This window comes from Daldinia vernicosa (genome assembly GCF_022497035.1).
Source record: "Daldinia vernicosa strain CBS 139.73 unplaced genomic scaffold F5Y00scaffold_84, whole genome shotgun sequence".
Lineage (NCBI taxonomy): Eukaryota > Fungi > Ascomycota > Sordariomycetes > Xylariales > Hypoxylaceae > Daldinia > Daldinia vernicosa.
Genome location: NW_025954000.1, coordinates 72,871 through 87,816, shown reverse-complemented (window position 1 = coordinate 87,816; position 14,946 = coordinate 72,871). Strand labels below are relative to the sequence as shown.

The following is a 14,946-nucleotide window of genomic DNA, read 5'->3' as shown; positions in this document are numbered from 1 at the left end:
ATAAATTTATTTTAATATATATTAAATTATATTTTATTAAAATATAAATTATATTTATTTATTATAAATATTTTAAAATATAAAATTTATATATTAATATTTATAAATTATAAATAAATTTTTTAATAAATTATAATTTAAATTTATATTATAAAAAAATTTTAATAATAAATTTAAATATTATATTTATAAAATTTTTAATATAATATTATAATATATAAAATAAAAGTAATATTAATTGTGTAATATTTATAATATATATTTAATTTTTTTTTTTAACGTTTATTTTAATAACTTTACGAATATTATTTTAAATTTTATATAATTTACATTAAAATTTAAGCTAAAAAATAACAAAAATTACGGTTTAAGGTGCACGTGATTCGGCCTTAAATTTGCTAAGATATTAAAGAAATAAGCATTTGTATATATAAAGTAACTTTTTTATTAACGTTTAACTTTAACCAATTAAACGTTTAACTTTAACCAATTAACGTTTAATTTTAACCCATTAATGTTTAACTTTAACCAATTAACGCTTAACTTTAATCTATTAACGTTTAACTTTAACCAATTAACGTTTAACTTTAATTAATTAACGTAAGGTTAATATATAAAGTTAACGAAGTTAAGTTAAACTTTACTTAAGCTTTACTTATAACACATATTAAAATTTCTTGATATAAATCTTTAAGTAAATTTAAGGCATAAGTTCTACCTAAGCTTTATTTACAACACATATTAAAATCTCTTGACATAAATCCTTAAGTAAATTTAAGGCATAACACAACAGAATTGACATTGTCACTTCACCGTCTAAATCTCATTTGGCTTAACAGATACTAAAATAAAGTAGGGCATACGAATACATACATACTCTCGTATTTAGTAATCTGTTGTGCAGCGTGCTATGCACATAACTCAAAGTGGTGGACATTTACGGCGATCAGTCGGTTGCCAAGATACGCCATCGCGACATTGGCCATGAAGCATTAAACACAAATCAGCCGTCCGCGTCAGCCCTGTGGAATTATTTTACATACGCTTGAAACTTGATTGATATCAGCACCGTCGTTCTACATATGTTTCGAACACTATTTATACCATCTCCAAGCGTATTTCGTACATGTCGGGTTCAAGTCTCTAGCCTTGGCACAGTCGTAGGTATAACCTCCTCCGCCACAGCTAACGTGCATATATCAGCCCCATGCACACCCGTTTTAAACATGACAGAGCCTTCAGCAAAGCGCCGCCGTTTAAGTCATACAGAAAAGGATGACACTATGAAAAGGTCCAATGAGATACCAACATCACTCTCACACCCAATTAGTCCTCCGAGGAAAAGGAGAACTTGCGAGCGTAAACTCGTGAAGTCCCCATTTCAGCTTACCACTATTAGGGACCTTCCAGCAGAGTCAAATATCGGGGCTGTCTCTCTCCATGATCTTCTTGGTGATCCACTGATAGCCGAATGCTGGGAGTTCAACTACTTGCACGATGTGGACTTTCTTATGAGCCATTTTGATGAGGATACAAGGTCGCTCGTTAAAGTTCATATTGTGCACGGGTTCTGGAAGAGAGATGATATGAATAGGTTGTCGCTTGAGGTAAGTTTGCTCTCATCTTCTCCAATGCTTCGTATACTACGTTCAAGGCCCGGGTTTACACAGTACCATGTGAGACCATGTGGACGAATGAGCTAGCCATATACAATTCATAATACTGCGAGTCGTAATACGATAAGAGGAGTCGGTACTATATAATGGTATCATGCAGACACTCTGTATTTACTTACGAATACCCTTTGTTGATTTTCAACTTGGACCCAAGCATCGTAGAGGTATCGTGATGTGTTGTACCTGTCATATGCAAATCCCGTTTAGATAATCTAAAATATTGCTCAAGTTACCTACTTTACACTATTATCAAGTGAGGCATTGATGCTAACAGCCAATATAGAAACAGGCTTCCCAATACAAAAATGTCACTCTTCATACAGCATACATGCCAGAGATGTTCGGCACTCACCATTCGAAAATGCTTGTGTTATTTAGACATGACGACACAGCACAGGTAATTATACATACGGCCAACATGATTTCACAGGACTGGACGAATTTGACCAATGGCGTTTGGCAAACTCCACGGCTCCCTCGCCTAACAGAATCGTATAAGTCTTCCGAGACAGATATGCGTATTGGCTACGGGCCGAGATTTAAAACCGACTTACTGAATTACTTACGGGCCTACAATACTAAAAGACAGACATGCAAGTCTTTGGTTGATGAACTGGAGAAATATGACTTCGGTGCCGTAAGGGGAGCGCTAGTCGCCAGCGTACCCGGAAGGCATGATATAAATGAGGATGATCCCAGGAAGACACACTGGGGATGGGCAGGTGTTAAACACGCCCTCAGCCCTGTCCCTATTCAGTCGGGGAAATCAGATATCGTGGTACAAATATCATCTATTGCAACCCTAGGTGCAACAGACACCTGGCTAAAACATACCTTATTTGGCCCATTATCATCTACGAAGACAAGTTCTTCGAAGCCTGAATTCAAGATAATATTTCCTTGCCCTGATGAGATAAGACGCTCCTTAGACGGCTACGCTTCTGGCGCTTCTATACATATGAAGATACAATCAGCAACTCAGACGAAGCAACTTCAATACATGAAACCTATACTTTACCACTGGGCTAATGATTGCGAGAAGGGGATAAGTACGTCCTTAACTCACTCGTTTCTAAGGTGCATAATAACAGTTAAGCTAACCACATCTTAGTCGAAGAGGGCGAGATTCGAGACGGGGGACGCAAACGTGCCGCGCCACATATAAAGACTTACATACGGTACAACGAGAACAAGACTATCGATTGGGCCTTGCTCACATCTGCCAACATATCGAAGCAGGCCTGGGGTGAAGCCGCAAAGACCGGACAGATACGAATTGCCTCGTGGGAGATGGGTGTCCTGGTGTGGCCTGAATTATTCGCGGACGGGGCTAGGATGGTTGGTACCTTTAAGACGGATACACCTACAAAAGAAGATCTCGACGGGAACGAGCCCCTGGTTGGCCTAAGAATACCGTATAGCCTGCCTCTACAACGATACGGAGACGATGAAGTTCCATGGGTAGCTACGGCAAGCTATACGGAACCTGATTGGATGGGTCGCTTTTGGAGGGACTAAACGTAAAAATCATTAATATAAGACGACATGTAATACAACTATCGTATTAAAGTCGATTTGAGGATGTATGACTTGGTGAATAACTTCTGGTTATACTAAACCGGCAACTCGAGTATACGACAAATCTACTCGTCATCAATCATTTCTCTCAATTATCATGAAGTCGCGTTCGCACGTCCACGTAATGATATAGATTAATCTATTTGGCTATAACGTCGGTAGCTTATCGCTACCCATACAATCTAACCGCGGGAGAATCCAAGGAACCCCTTCGAGACTGGAGCGTACCTAACATCGCTATGAACACGGGGCTAAACCGACTGGCTTAAGACGAAGAGAACGCGATAGATGCTGCAACGACGGAACCAGAGCTCTATACATTAGGTACAAAATCTAAGAGCTCTTGACGGCCTCGGGCTCCTTGTCCGCGTCGTAGCCGTACTTCTCCTTCAGGGTCTCGACCAGCTTGACGTAGCGGTCCTGGGCGTCTGCGGGGCTGACGCCCTCGTCGACGACCTTCTGCCACGCCTGGTACTTGTATTTGTTCTACAGGGTCGGGTTAGCTTAGCTTTTACGTTTGTTTACTCTGTCCTACGTGAACCCCGCGTGGTTGGGATTGGCTGATGGGGAGGAGAGACGAGAAAAGTTGGCGTACCTTCAGGTCGAATACGCCTGGCTTCTCGGCCTTGCTGAAGTCTTCGCCGTTGCCGACCTTGTAGAGAGCTACACGTGGAAGAAAAAGGTATTTGTTAGCTTGTCTGTCGTTTATATATATTCTGTCTGCCTCCGAGCTATAGCTCTATAGACGTAATATATATAGTTTTCAAGAAAGAGGATTAAGTACCGTAGAGCTCGAGGAGTTCATTGTTGTCAGGCTTGGAGGTAAGCTTCCTGGAGTCTTCCTGGGCCTTGACGAAAGCAGGGCTGATGTCGACCATTTTGACGAGTGTAAGAGTTTTAGGGCGTTTGAGGGCTAGAATATTCGATCTCGTGTTAGCTGTAACTCTATTAATTGTCTCCTTATAGTTATAGCTAGAGATAGTATAGGATAGGATTGGCTAAAGATATATGAAGAGAGCTACTGTACCTGATTATGTTTTTTATGATGTTAGAAGCTTAGGTGTAAGTAGGTCGTCGAACTCTTGTTGGGTCAAAAGGTAGGTTTTTGGCGGGGTTGATTGCTTCAATGCTTCAGCCATGACGACTTTCGTCATGCGTTTGCTGCGCGGGGTGATGCAAGTAATACTTGCCTCTAATTGGTGGCATTGCTTTCAGGGACCCGCAATCTATCAGAAGATATGGAGATGCTCGAGATCAAGGTCTGGAACCAGGGCTCTTCGTACATCGGTGTAAATATGTACCGTCTCCGAACCACTTAGATTCACATACAATAGATCTCTACCCGTTCCAATCCCTCGGTGTTGTTATTGTCGGCATCACATGAAGATCTGCTAGGCTTATATGAGGAAAGCAAATTCGTTTTATTAATATCTATCATACTGCTTTACATACATGGCCTGGCCTAGGGTTGACATGGAAAGTGATATACATATGCTCTGTCGTTACCTGGTGCCAAGTCAGTTAATAAATACGAAATACGCCATCGTGTAAGTAGATGCATTCTTTCTAGCTGGCCCTGTCGGTGTATTGTACAGCTCAGCTCACTTGAATAATTCAAGTTAGATTATGGCCAATATATTGTCACATTCCTATGGAAAACAAATCGTTACACCATTCAATATGAGAACCCGCGCAAGCGCATTAATGCAAAAGGACCTTGCAACGCGCAACCCCATTTCGATAAAGTTCCTAGATGGGGGAGCATTTCTTCGCATTTCATAAGGCTATCCAATAAGCCAACGAGAACGAAACCCCCCTGCCTGTCTCGACTCCAATAGTATCGCGCCCGATGTCTGTCCCCCATAAACTTTTAGAGCCTCGTCCTAGGTAATAGTCTTTCGGGACCGAGAAAGTCCTCCACTTTCCTGGATGAAGTAGTATTAATGGCTGTGTGGCTGTGTGTAATGATAACTTCAATAATACTGGTCCGGGTGTCGGATCAGTAGGACACTAGTATTACTGTACGTCGACAATGCGGAAAAAAAGATAGTTAAGAGAAATCTCGAGTCTCGATTTCTCTAAGTAGAATAGAAATTATGGCATTAGTCATTCTATTGGTCAGATTATTCATCATTAGACTAATCAAGGGGGCATTGCACCTTAGTCGTGGTATTCTACTTAACTCTTTGAAGCCTAGTTTGGGGAATGACCGTTCGGCCGCCGGACAGCGGATAGACAATAGAATGCCTATGTAGGTACCTAACTTAAGGAGGTAGGTATCTAAACTTTCCGAAGCCTTGGGATAGCCGTTGAACCTTAATGCCCCTTTAAAACTGCATTGTGTCAGCAATGAGACGAATATTATTCATCTCAAGTTTCCGAGCTAGTTCCTATGACCGATTTGGACCAATAGTGGCTTCTTCATGCAGCCACCAAACATTATGTAGGTACCTAGATGGTAGGTATTTTTTTAGGCCCTTCGGCTTGAGTGGGGTCTCCGTTGTTTGAGGCGTGAAAGTCTATCTAATGATAAGTAAGGGTCCGTTCCTCCCTGCTGTGAAACCGACAGCTCAAGGTATATAAGTCACAGCCGCCTGCCGGATCTCGACACGTCCGAAAGTTACCTAAAGGGAGAGAGCTGTTTCCTTTTGCCGTTGCTTTGGCAGATTTTGTTTTTCCTTCTTAAAACTATTTAGTTATTCCCATACCTTACACAAAATACCAAAGTTCTTCGTCCTGTTCACAAACCTTTCGAACCATCAAATCATCAAAACATACCCCCTTCCTACCAGTAACTAACCGGACTTCGCCAACAAACATGACTAAGACAATTGTGGTATTGGGTGGCGCCTACGCCGGCGTGGGTGTTGCCCATAGGCTCCTGAAATATACAAAACCTCATGTCAAGGATTTAAAAGTTATCCTTGTTTCCAAGGTAAGCGGACTTGTTGATGCTGTTGTTGGTTTCTACATTCTATAACCAGGCCCCGGAGTAAAGCGAAGCTGGGAAGCAACAATACAACGCTGGGTTTCTTATAAGAAGATCGTGATTGGATAGTACATGCATACCTATGCACAGGATATACAACGCATTGAATTCCAGCAAATCCATCCACCTGGTTTCAACCTAGAGTTCGAATTGCATAGGAATAATGGAGCTATTACTAACTCGTCGTCGCAGAACAGCCATTTCTACTGGAACATGGCATCCGTGCGTGCCATTGTTCCCGGCACCTTGAAGGAGGAGCAATACAGCCAACCTATCGAGAAGGGTTTCGCCAAGTACCCGGCAGACTCTTTCGAGTTCATCGTCGGCAGCGCTGAGGGCGTCGACATTGCTGACAAGACGGTCAAGGTGTCGACGCGGGATGGCGGCGAGCGAGTGCTTAACTACGACCACCTAGTTCTAGCAACAGGCACGCGCGCTGTTGACGGCACCGTGCCCTGGAAGAGCAATGGCACCCACGAGCAGGTGGCCGGGCTTGTGACACAAATTCAAGAGAAGGTGAAGAACGCGAAACACATCGTGGTTGCAGGCGCAGGCAGCACGGGAGTCGAGGTTGCAGCCGAGATTGCCTTTGAATACGGCAAGAAGAAGGAAGTCATCTTGCTTTCCGGCGACGAGGAAATCCTAGGCGGCGACAGCCTAGCGTCCAACGTATCTAGCGAGCTGAAGAAGCTAGGCGTACACGTGCGCAAGTCGGCCCGCGTTGATGCCGCTCACTCTACGCCCGAGGGCAAGACCGAAGTTGTGCTGCAGAGCGGCGAGAAGATCCTGACGGACTTGTATCTGCCTACCATGGGCATGCGGCCTAACACCGAGTACCTCCCCGCGGACCTGTTGACCGACAAGAAATTCGTCGACATTGACGAGTTTTATCGCGTCAAGGGTGCTAAAGACGTCTGGGCAGCAGGTGATATCGTGTGGAAGCCCCGCGGTAGCTTCGTGCTTTCGGATAAACAGGTAAGTTTTTTTTTTACTCCTACTCTATCTCTGACTTAGTATCAGTGATGAAAAGGATGGATATATGAACAGATAACTTTTACTGACTATTACCTAAAGGCTGCTGGTGTCGCCAAGAACATCGACCTCGTCCTCAAGGGCAAGGCGCCTACCCCCGTCAAGACGCTGCCGATGGACGTTCTCATGGTAGCCACTGGCCGGAGCCGTGGAGCTGGCCGCTTGGGTTCTGTCAAAGTCTTCTCCCTCATGGTCTACATAATCAAGGGCAAAACCCTCGGTATCCAGTCGCTACCCGGTTATGTCGACGGTAGTGCCTTCTAGACTATGAAACACACCCTTATTTGTTCCTTGAACCTGGCTGGCCTACCTTGAGAGATAATCTGGTTCGGAGGGATTGTGAAATAATAGTATCCGAGGACGTCGATACTGCTTTAAGGATATGCCGGATAGGTAGTTAGTTCTCTTGTGATGAATAGGGGCCGAGGAGAGAACCCGTAATATGTACCCTAAGATACCCCTACCCCCCCTTTTTTTATATAATAATGAATCGGTTCTCGACAGTAGTTTTATAAAAGAAATAATAGACGAACATTCCTAATCCTTTGGTTCTTCCTTTTCCGTGATATACGTATTGCCAAGAATTGTCTCTATCCATAGGTAGCTACTAATGACCCCAAACGTTGATTTGCGATTAACTAGGTAGTTATGATTATTGTAATTGTGTTATTTATTATAGCCAACCTAACTCGAGTTCACCAACTCGCAATACAACCGGAACCTGGAACTTGTACAGTACATATTTGAATTACAGACTAGGTATTGTTGTAGCTCGCTATCCGCCTTGCGCACATGGGGGATCTACTACCTACCCCTCAAGCGCTTTCTCGTCTCAGACGAGAGCAAATCCTTCTTACTTAATCTCTTCATCTTTTATCTTCTTGTCCTCTCCTTATGAAACGTATTGCTCCATATAGGTGTAGGTACCTAATGTATGTATCTCCCTACCTCCCCGCCTTCTCATCCTCAATCTCCCTCCTCAACTGGTCCAAAACCTGCATCCGGCTCGAGAGATGCGCTTCCAAGCCCTCGATCTGCGCCCGCACCGTCTGCAAGTCATCCTCGACAACGCGAAGATTGCTCCCCGTCTTGGCCTTCCCCTTGCCTTCTTCTATGTCTCTTAGTTCGCGACGCTTGTAGTCGAGCAGTTGTTCGAGCTCGCGCTTGACGAGAGCAGGCTTGGTGTCCCGCTTTCCGCCGCCCCGGCGAGCGTTCGCATCGGCTTCTACCTTGGCCATGCGGTCCTCGATCTCCTGCAGTTGCTTCTTCAGACGTACTTCCTCCCACTGCTCGTCGCTCTGAGCGGAGCTGAAGTCCGTGCCGGAGGCCTTGAAGCCGCCGCGGCCGAGGCGCGTCAGGTATTGATCGCCAAACTTGGCCTTGCGGCCAGTGGACGTGTTTTCGTCGGCGCGAGCGGCCCAGCGAGAGGCAGCGGGGTTGTTGCGGGCGCTGTCGACCTGGTAGTCGATTTGGTTGCGCTCGAAGGAAGAGCGCAGGGATGCGGGCACGGTGCGCGGGATCCGGTAGCCCTCGTGTCGGTTGTTGAGGATATGAAGGAAGGCGAGGCAGGCATCCTTGTTGACGGTGGATGAGGCCGACGGGTTGATTAGGTTCCACGCTGATCGGATGTCGGTGTCGGGCACGTCGAGGGATTCGTATAAGTCCTCGAGGGAGCTAACTGTTGTTTCTCATCCTTATTAGTTTTCGATGCTTCACCTCTCCTTACCTCTTGTTAGAGTAGAGTAGAATAATAGAAAAGGGGTCAAGATAAAATAGGACTTACAGGCCACTTCTCCTCGCATGTCCCGGTTCTCCTGGTATATTGATTCATACTTGGCTTTATCCTGGGGGTTCATGTACCAGTCGAAGCCATCCTTGAGTCCCGGGGTATCCGAATCGTCGTCAACTTGTTCGAACTGCACTTGCTTGCCTGTGAGAGCGCGGTTGGCCTGGACGAGGTGGGCTTTAGATTCGGGGACGAGCCAGTCTGGCAGCGTCGCTGGCACATCGGCGTATTCCTGTTGATTTCCAGCCCATGTTAGCCGCTCGCTTCGGTACCGTCCAGCGTGCTTGGGGAGGTATATAACTGTAAATAACTTACACCATTCACTATGTCAAAGATGATGCGCATAGCCACACAGAACTCCTCAAAGTCGAGATTACCATCGTTGTCTACATCGGCCACATCCCATACGCGCTCAAGCTGGTCGTCCCGCAACCCACTGTTCTTCAGTAGTGGCGCCGCTTGCTCGCCCGTCAGGTATTTGCCGCCATTGGTCCTGGTTGTGAATATGTTCCAATACGTTTCGATCTCCTGAGCCTCGATGCGAGGTGCCATTGTGAGGCACTACGGAGTAAAGATGTTACTCGTTGTGTAGATATTCGTATGTTATTTCTAGGCTATTCCATTGATGGGTGAGTTCGAACAAGAGAATGATTGTTTCGCTAGCTATAATTAAAGCTATAGGTACCTATTAAATGTTTGTATGAGATGAAGTATGAGGTAACTCTGTATGAGGTACAACTTGGAATTATTCGTTGCCGGGTTTCATGCCTGTAAGTTAAGCAGGCACATGCAACTAACCGTCATCCTAAATCATCAGTGGACCTGGTTAGGAGGTCTTATCAAAAGGTCGTGCGTCAGCTGTGGCTCAGCTGTACAGTAACAAGTGCAGCCTTTACATTTAATAACACTGTATTGAGATTTTAAGGAGTAAGTGATGATATATGTGCTTACGCCGAACTCGTTGGACTCGTGATTTGAACAATACTAAAAGACATCTACACTAACAGTCACCAAGCAAATCAATTATACATATGTCTGATGTATTCCTGTATTTTATCATTGATTCACCTCTGGGAATCGAGTTCCGTAACGACCCCTTTATCTCTGTAAATCTGCCTTAGCAGGGCCGCCGCTGCTCTGTTTAATCCCTAGTAATGCTTTACGTTTTCCAGACACCCTACCTGTTCTTCCATCCGCCAATATCGTGGTATATCATTTAGGCCTTTATGCCTCTGAGAATCACCACATCTACTAGGTATAAGCTAAGAGACGGCCTCCTTTATAATTAACCCCCAAAGGCTCAACGCAATCGTAATTAAGTGGGTATCACGTAACAACTGCGGCGACGCTGGTACCAACAACCCCTTCACTCCCGGGCAAGGTTTGCTGTGCTGCTTCTACGAAGCTGGGCCGCCATCTTTGCAAGTATTTGGCAGCTATAGGTCTTGCGTCTTCATAGTCTGTCCAGATGTCCTGAATAGCATCTAGTGCCAGATCTCTTACGGGCGGGCGCATCATCACTAGGTAGTATAGGGTCGTAAGAGTAAGGTTTACCAAGCTTGGATCTCGACATAACGTCTTAACTCGTGAAAAGATGGCTAGGTTGAGTTCGGGCAGCTCGCTTAGGAATCGTGTGAGCACCTTGTCCTGGGAATGGAGATAAGGAATGAATCCGTCCAGAAGGCGTAGTGTCCATTTCTCATAGTGAATGGGGATATCGCTAGGAACAGGCGAAGATGACACGGACCGCTGTTGAACATTATCATTGTACCACTCCTCGCTTAACCAGGAGACGGCCACCTCGATACGCTTTCGGAAGTCTTCGAGAACATAATTGAAGAGCTGCTCCCGAATAGCATCGCTTAGGCGGGTGGTTGAGAGAACTCCTTTGGTGTCTTCGTCTTCCTCCGGGATATCAAGTCCCGCATTGGCCCTGGTTGCCAAGCGGGTTATTACTGTGACCCAAGAGTCTCGGTCGTATGAGCTGGCTGCAAGCCTGTTGATGCCAGCCTTGGCCTTCTTGATGGCAGGATCCTCGAGGGTTCTCATCGTACCAAACACTCTTGTGACTGAACCTTGCCCCACTTTGGTAGCTTGCTCAGGATTTAATGTTGGCGGCGGGGGTAATCGGAAAGAAGGTAACGCAAGACCACCCAATGTCGGCTTCTCTAGCTCATGACGCTCATCCGCAGGCGAAGAATCAAGTTTGTTTAGAATCTGTTCCGTGTCTTCTGCCGTATAGAAATCAGGCTCATAGTCGTCCTCGTCTTCCTCAACATCAAGTGGTGCTGTCTCGGGGTTGACTGGCTGTGGTTGGGCTTCGTATAGCGTTGTTAAGCGATCACGTACACCCTGTATCTTGGTAAGCCATAGTCACTAGGGTGCGCATTGCTTTGACATACCTGAATAGCACGATCTAGGAGCTGGGGATCTATACGGGCGATGGTAGTAACACTGATTCTGGCGGCAATGGGTGCCGGAACATTGTTACTGACGTCGAAGTGCTTTAGACCATCGTTATTAGTGAAGGTGAAGACTTCTGCGAGGGTATGAGGGCCCGGCTTTAGTGGGGTGATTTCCAGTTGCGGATGGGGTGGTGCAGTTCCCGTTCGTTGACGCTTGGCCTCTACCCCGTTGGCCTGCTCTGCCAATGCTCTTTTACGACCACCTTCATCAAATATCTCGGCTCGAGAGCGCATAAGACGTTCTATATATTGTTGCATACGGCCGACTAGCGGGTTCTGCGGGTTCCTATAGTGATATTAGCGATATGGATAAGTATTAGCCATGGCTGATTCCTACCGTCTGGACAGATGCATGAGCAACATGCGCGTTGTCTTCTCCATCGATTTTACAAGAACTTTTGTCTTGGGAGTCATAGGCGAGTTCGCAAGCTTCAGCGGGTTGAAGTTAAGAACGGTGTTCACGATCCTATTTGACGTAGCTGGTCTGTTTCGGACGAGGATAGACAATGTGTTCAACGTCGCATCTACAATCAGTGCGTCGCTAAGAAGAATTTGTCAGTTGTTAAGTATCAGAGTGATACTTGATAATCCTATCTTACCAGCTATTGTCCTGCAAAATGCCAAGCATTCTGTCTAGGAGTCCTGATGCTTCGGCTTCGAGTTTGGGAGCATCAAGAATGGGGTGGCTTGGGGGAATCATGACAAGCGATATATCAAGGAGATCACCACGCTATATAGAAAATTAGTACTGCTAGAAGGAAATGAACAAGAGATATACTTACTCTTGGTTCTGGGTTTATGCTCTGCGTTTGCGCAAGTACGACCCGTTGAGCGAACTTGATACAGCAAATTCGGATGGTCAACGGGGCCGTGTCCCATATTCGTAGTATCCTGCTCTTGATAGCAGTCATTCGTTCCCATGTATGCGTGTCGTAGGAGTTATTAATACTAGGACAATCAAAAAGTCAGCGCTGTGGACTCTAGAGCACGTCATTTGATGAATGCGGTTCTAGAAAGAGGGCGCATAGGCATGATATCGGTAGGCATGGCCCGCCGAAGTCTACGAGTCTACAGTGACCAGTCGGGAGAAACCTACATCCATCGTAAGGCCAACGGGTATATACTAGCCGCCGCCTGAATGACGCCTCTCAGAACTATGATATCCTGGTTGACGTCTTCCACAAGCAACTTAAGTGTTTCCAGTACTACTAGAGATAGAGTCTCCTTCTGGCCAGGTGCGATAGCGGGCGTCGCAAATGCTTCGGCAAGGAATTCAGCGCCCCATCGTCGGAATTCCACTTGCGCCGAAGGTCCTATGATGGGGAGTGTAGCTTGAATGACTTGGGTGTAATAATTCGCATTACCTAGAACAAGTTTCCGGGCACCTTCAAGCTGGCGGATCTGGTCTTGAACGGAAAGCTGAGCCGTCGCCATTGCGATTTATTCAGGTAGACCTAACCAGGCCCAAGCTTTTGTACAAGTCGAAAAGGTTGAGATGCAGTGCCTTGATAGAGCATGAATAGTTCAATCGATATCGCTAGTACTTGATATGATCCAAGTTAAAAGAACAAAGACTTAGGTTTGGGTATCGAGAATGTGGGAGGGTGGGAGTGCGTGAAAGTGACGATGTTATAAGTTGTATTGTGGCGCGTCGTGTGTGTTCGTGTCTGCCCGGTGATGTCAATTAGAAGATCGCCGGGTAAGTAGCCTGCATCATCATTCATGATATGCCAGCATCAACAATTGAGGACCATGCTGATAGCTGGATATGATTTTTGATAGGTTGCGGTTTCAATGATTGGAAAATAAAATAAAATAAAAAAGGATAGGGAACGTGGGATATCCTTAATGGTGTAAAGAGAATTTAGGAAAAGACTTGGAGAAAGAAATTGAGCATCTATTAACTGCAGGTGGTCGCGACTGAAGAAAGCTGCTTCAGGGCGCCTTCCTCATGTATGTAACTCGGATTGGACACTTGAAAGAACCTTAAGCTTCTAGGTTGGGTCTTTCAAGTCACGTAGGGAAGGTTCCCTCTGTTATCCGCGAATACCCCGACAAGATATCAAGTACATGCACGTACTTCGTACTTTCCGTGTACCTATGTACCTATGTACCTATGTAGGTACAACCCACTAGGATGTTCAATGTTATTTAGTGGGTCTCAGGCATCAAGGCATCAACATCTCTTGATATGGCTAGTATGTAACCTCTCATACAAATTACTACTGTAAGATACATAACTTGAGAATAGCCTCATATTTGATATAATCTAATTTTTCAATTGTCTACCCCAGAGTTATGGCATTTCAAAGCCCTATTGTCTTTAGGGACAGCCTCCTAAGCGGCCTCAATAGCCTGTTTTAATTCCCGTAACGTCAACGACTCTATATCGTAATTACTATCTGGCCAGTCTTTCATCCAAGCCCACACGTTTTCAATAGGATTTAAATCAGGGCTGTCCGGGGGCCATTTAATCGGGCCATTTAACCGTAAAAATCTCGAGATCGTTAAGGCTTTTCAGGGTCCTTCTGGCTGTGTGGGAGGGGGCGTTGTCGTGTTGAAATACTGTACGTACGGGGAGGCTATTCAGGAATCGCTTGACGAGAGGTAATAGTGTATATTGAAAAAGGGCTGTCGACAGAGTCGTTGTTTTTGTACCTCCTCATAGTAATTTCTATGTGGGAATACATACTAGCCGTATTCGAAAGATGTTGATGCCTGGCGGCTTGGCGCCCCACAAATAACATTGAACATCCTAGTGGGTTGTACGTGTTGGTTAGTACTATTTTAGAGTAGTGGCTTCCACTACAGAATGTACAGGAAGCATACACGCGCATGTACATAGTACCTTATGTATGTACTTCAACCACTTAAGCCGCCGCATCGTCAGATCAATATTTGCTAAGACAGCATTTAAAGCATTCTACCTGCAATGCGCCTAACTTCTCAGCCTCAACCTTTTCTCTAATACCGTATCACACAGAAGAGGAAACACGCCCGCTTGGGCAAAGAAATCATAAAATGGCTGCTGGGTACGCTGACTGGTAGAATGGGACTATGGCATTTATATCTAACAGCCCGGTAGATTCGGAAGCTCCTCGTACTATGATAGACGGTTCAGACAATCCCCCGCCCTCATTCGAGCACGACGACCTTACCTCTTCAAGAATGTCCTTGTTGGGTCTGCTACAGCGGCGATTGCGATTGGCGTTTGTGAGTGATTACTCATAAGAGATATTTCCTTGAGGGAGACAGTACCGATTTACTGATCTGGCTATCTACAGATGTATACACCATCAACGTCATCGGACAGGACGAGTTCGAAGATGTAAAGGTCCCTAGTGCCCCAAGTCAACCCGAGAATAAATAAATGCATATGGTCTATCGTTGGATATAATGCTATCAAGGAGACAGGAAGGC

General features: G+C 45.3%; 6 protein-coding genes across 6 annotated transcripts; 3 read left to right on the top strand and 3 right to left on the bottom strand.

The window, feature by feature from the left end:
• The first annotated feature begins 711 nt into the window (after nt 1-711).
• F5Y00DRAFT_249510 (phospholipase D/nuclease) lies at nt 712-3,351 on the top strand. The gene is made up of 3 exons (XM_048009608.1): nt 712-1,607; nt 1,960-2,725; nt 2,788-3,351. Exons 1-3 carry the CDS (start codon nt 1,083-1,085, stop codon nt 3,192-3,194), a joined length of 1,698 nt encoding a protein of 565 aa, XP_047860048.1. The 5' UTR covers nt 712-1,082; the 3' UTR covers nt 3,195-3,351.
• F5Y00DRAFT_249508 (acyl-CoA-binding protein) lies at nt 3,352-4,368 on the bottom strand. The gene is made up of 4 exons (XM_048009607.1): nt 4,282-4,368; nt 4,039-4,167; nt 3,850-3,917; nt 3,352-3,740 (listed from the first exon to the last, which is right to left on the bottom strand). Exons 2-4 carry the CDS (start codon nt 4,130-4,132, stop codon nt 3,588-3,590), a joined length of 315 nt encoding a protein of 104 aa, XP_047860047.1. The 5' UTR covers nt 4,133-4,167; nt 4,282-4,368; the 3' UTR covers nt 3,352-3,587.
• Nucleotides 4,369-5,548: 1,180 nt separating this feature from the next.
• F5Y00DRAFT_249503 (FAD/NAD(P)-binding domain-containing protein) lies at nt 5,549-7,816 on the top strand. The gene is made up of 4 exons (XM_048009606.1): nt 5,549-5,712; nt 5,793-6,189; nt 6,436-7,218; nt 7,318-7,816. Exons 2-4 carry the CDS (start codon nt 6,073-6,075, stop codon nt 7,537-7,539), a joined length of 1,122 nt encoding a protein of 373 aa, XP_047860046.1. The 5' UTR covers nt 5,549-5,712; nt 5,793-6,072; the 3' UTR covers nt 7,540-7,816.
• Nucleotides 7,817-7,856: 40 nt separating this feature from the next.
• Nucleotides 7,857-9,778, bottom strand: F5Y00DRAFT_249499 (actin cytoskeleton-regulatory complex protein END3). Its single transcript, XM_048009605.1, has 3 exons — nt 9,377-9,778; nt 9,059-9,293; nt 7,857-8,953 (listed from the first exon to the last, which is right to left on the bottom strand). Exons 1-3 carry the CDS (start codon nt 9,611-9,613, stop codon nt 8,220-8,222), a joined length of 1,206 nt encoding a protein of 401 aa, XP_047860045.1. The 5' UTR covers nt 9,614-9,778; the 3' UTR covers nt 7,857-8,219.
• Nucleotides 9,779-10,084: 306 nt separating this feature from the next.
• On the bottom strand, nt 10,085-13,402 carry F5Y00DRAFT_249497 (uncharacterized protein). The gene is made up of 6 exons (XM_048009604.1): nt 12,623-13,402; nt 12,309-12,474; nt 12,126-12,256; nt 11,864-12,067; nt 11,464-11,812; nt 10,085-11,413 (listed from the first exon to the last, which is right to left on the bottom strand). Exons 1-6 carry the CDS (start codon nt 12,958-12,960, stop codon nt 10,388-10,390), a joined length of 2,214 nt encoding a protein of 737 aa, XP_047860044.1. The 5' UTR covers nt 12,961-13,402; the 3' UTR covers nt 10,085-10,387.
• A 1,145-nt stretch (nt 13,403-14,547) lies between these two features.
• Nucleotides 14,548-14,896, top strand: F5Y00DRAFT_266903 (uncharacterized protein; the record flags this gene model as incomplete). The annotated part of the gene is made up of 3 exons (XM_048012000.1): nt 14,548-14,558; nt 14,612-14,739; nt 14,811-14,896. 3 exons carry the CDS (start codon nt 14,548-14,550, stop codon nt 14,894-14,896), a joined length of 225 nt encoding a protein of 74 aa, XP_047860043.1.
• Nucleotides 14,897-14,946: the final 50 nt, after the last annotated feature.

Excerpts from the sequence above, each read along its gene's own strand:
- F5Y00DRAFT_249499 (XM_048009605.1), bottom strand. The coding sequence starts at position 9,613 with ATGGCACCTCGCATCGAGGCTCAGGAGATCGAAACGTATTGGAACATA. Across the intron at positions 9,294-9,376 it reads TCTTTGACATAGTGAATGGT|GAATACGCCGATGTGCCAGC; the intron begins GTAAGTTATTTA and ends GGAAATCAACAG. Across the intron at positions 8,954-9,058 it reads CATGCGAGGAGAAGTGGCCT|TTAGCTCCCTCGAGGACTTA; the intron begins GTAAGTCCTATT and ends GAGAAACAACAG.
- F5Y00DRAFT_249508 (XM_048009607.1), bottom strand. The coding sequence starts at position 4,132 with ATGGTCGACATCAGCCCTGCTTTCGTCAAGGCCCAGGAAGACTCCAGG. Across the intron at positions 3,918-4,038 it reads TGAACTCCTCGAGCTCTACG|CTCTCTACAAGGTCGGCAAC; the intron begins GTACTTAATCCT and ends TTCCACGTGTAG. Across the intron at positions 3,741-3,849 it reads CAGGCGTATTCGACCTGAAG|AACAAATACAAGTACCAGGC; the intron begins GTACGCCAACTT and ends CCGACCCTGTAG.
- F5Y00DRAFT_249510 (XM_048009608.1), top strand. The coding sequence starts at position 1,083 with ATGTTTCGAACACTATTTATACCATCTCCAAGCGTATTTCGTACATGT. Across the intron at positions 1,608-1,959 it reads TGAATAGGTTGTCGCTTGAG|AAACAGGCTTCCCAATACAA; the intron begins GTAAGTTTGCTC and ends CAGCCAATATAG. Across the intron at positions 2,726-2,787 it reads TGATTGCGAGAAGGGGATAA|TCGAAGAGGGCGAGATTCGA; the intron begins GTACGTCCTTAA and ends ACCACATCTTAG.
- F5Y00DRAFT_249497 (XM_048009604.1), bottom strand. The coding sequence starts at position 12,960 with ATGGCGACGGCTCAGCTTTCCGTTCAAGACCAGATCCGCCAGCTTGAA. Across the intron at positions 12,475-12,622 it reads CCGTTGGCCTTACGATGGAT|TATTAATAACTCCTACGACA; the intron begins GTAGGTTTCTCC and ends TGATTGTCCTAG. Across the intron at positions 12,257-12,308 it reads GCATAAACCCAGAACCAAGA|CGTGGTGATCTCCTTGATAT; the intron begins GTAAGTATATCT and ends TTTTCTATATAG.
- F5Y00DRAFT_249503 (XM_048009606.1), top strand. The coding sequence starts at position 6,073 with ATGACTAAGACAATTGTGGTATTGGGTGGCGCCTACGCCGGCGTGGGT. Across the intron at positions 6,190-6,435 it reads AAGTTATCCTTGTTTCCAAG|AACAGCCATTTCTACTGGAA; the intron begins GTAAGCGGACTT and ends TCGTCGTCGCAG. Across the intron at positions 7,219-7,317 it reads TCGTGCTTTCGGATAAACAG|GCTGCTGGTGTCGCCAAGAA; the intron begins GTAAGTTTTTTT and ends TATTACCTAAAG.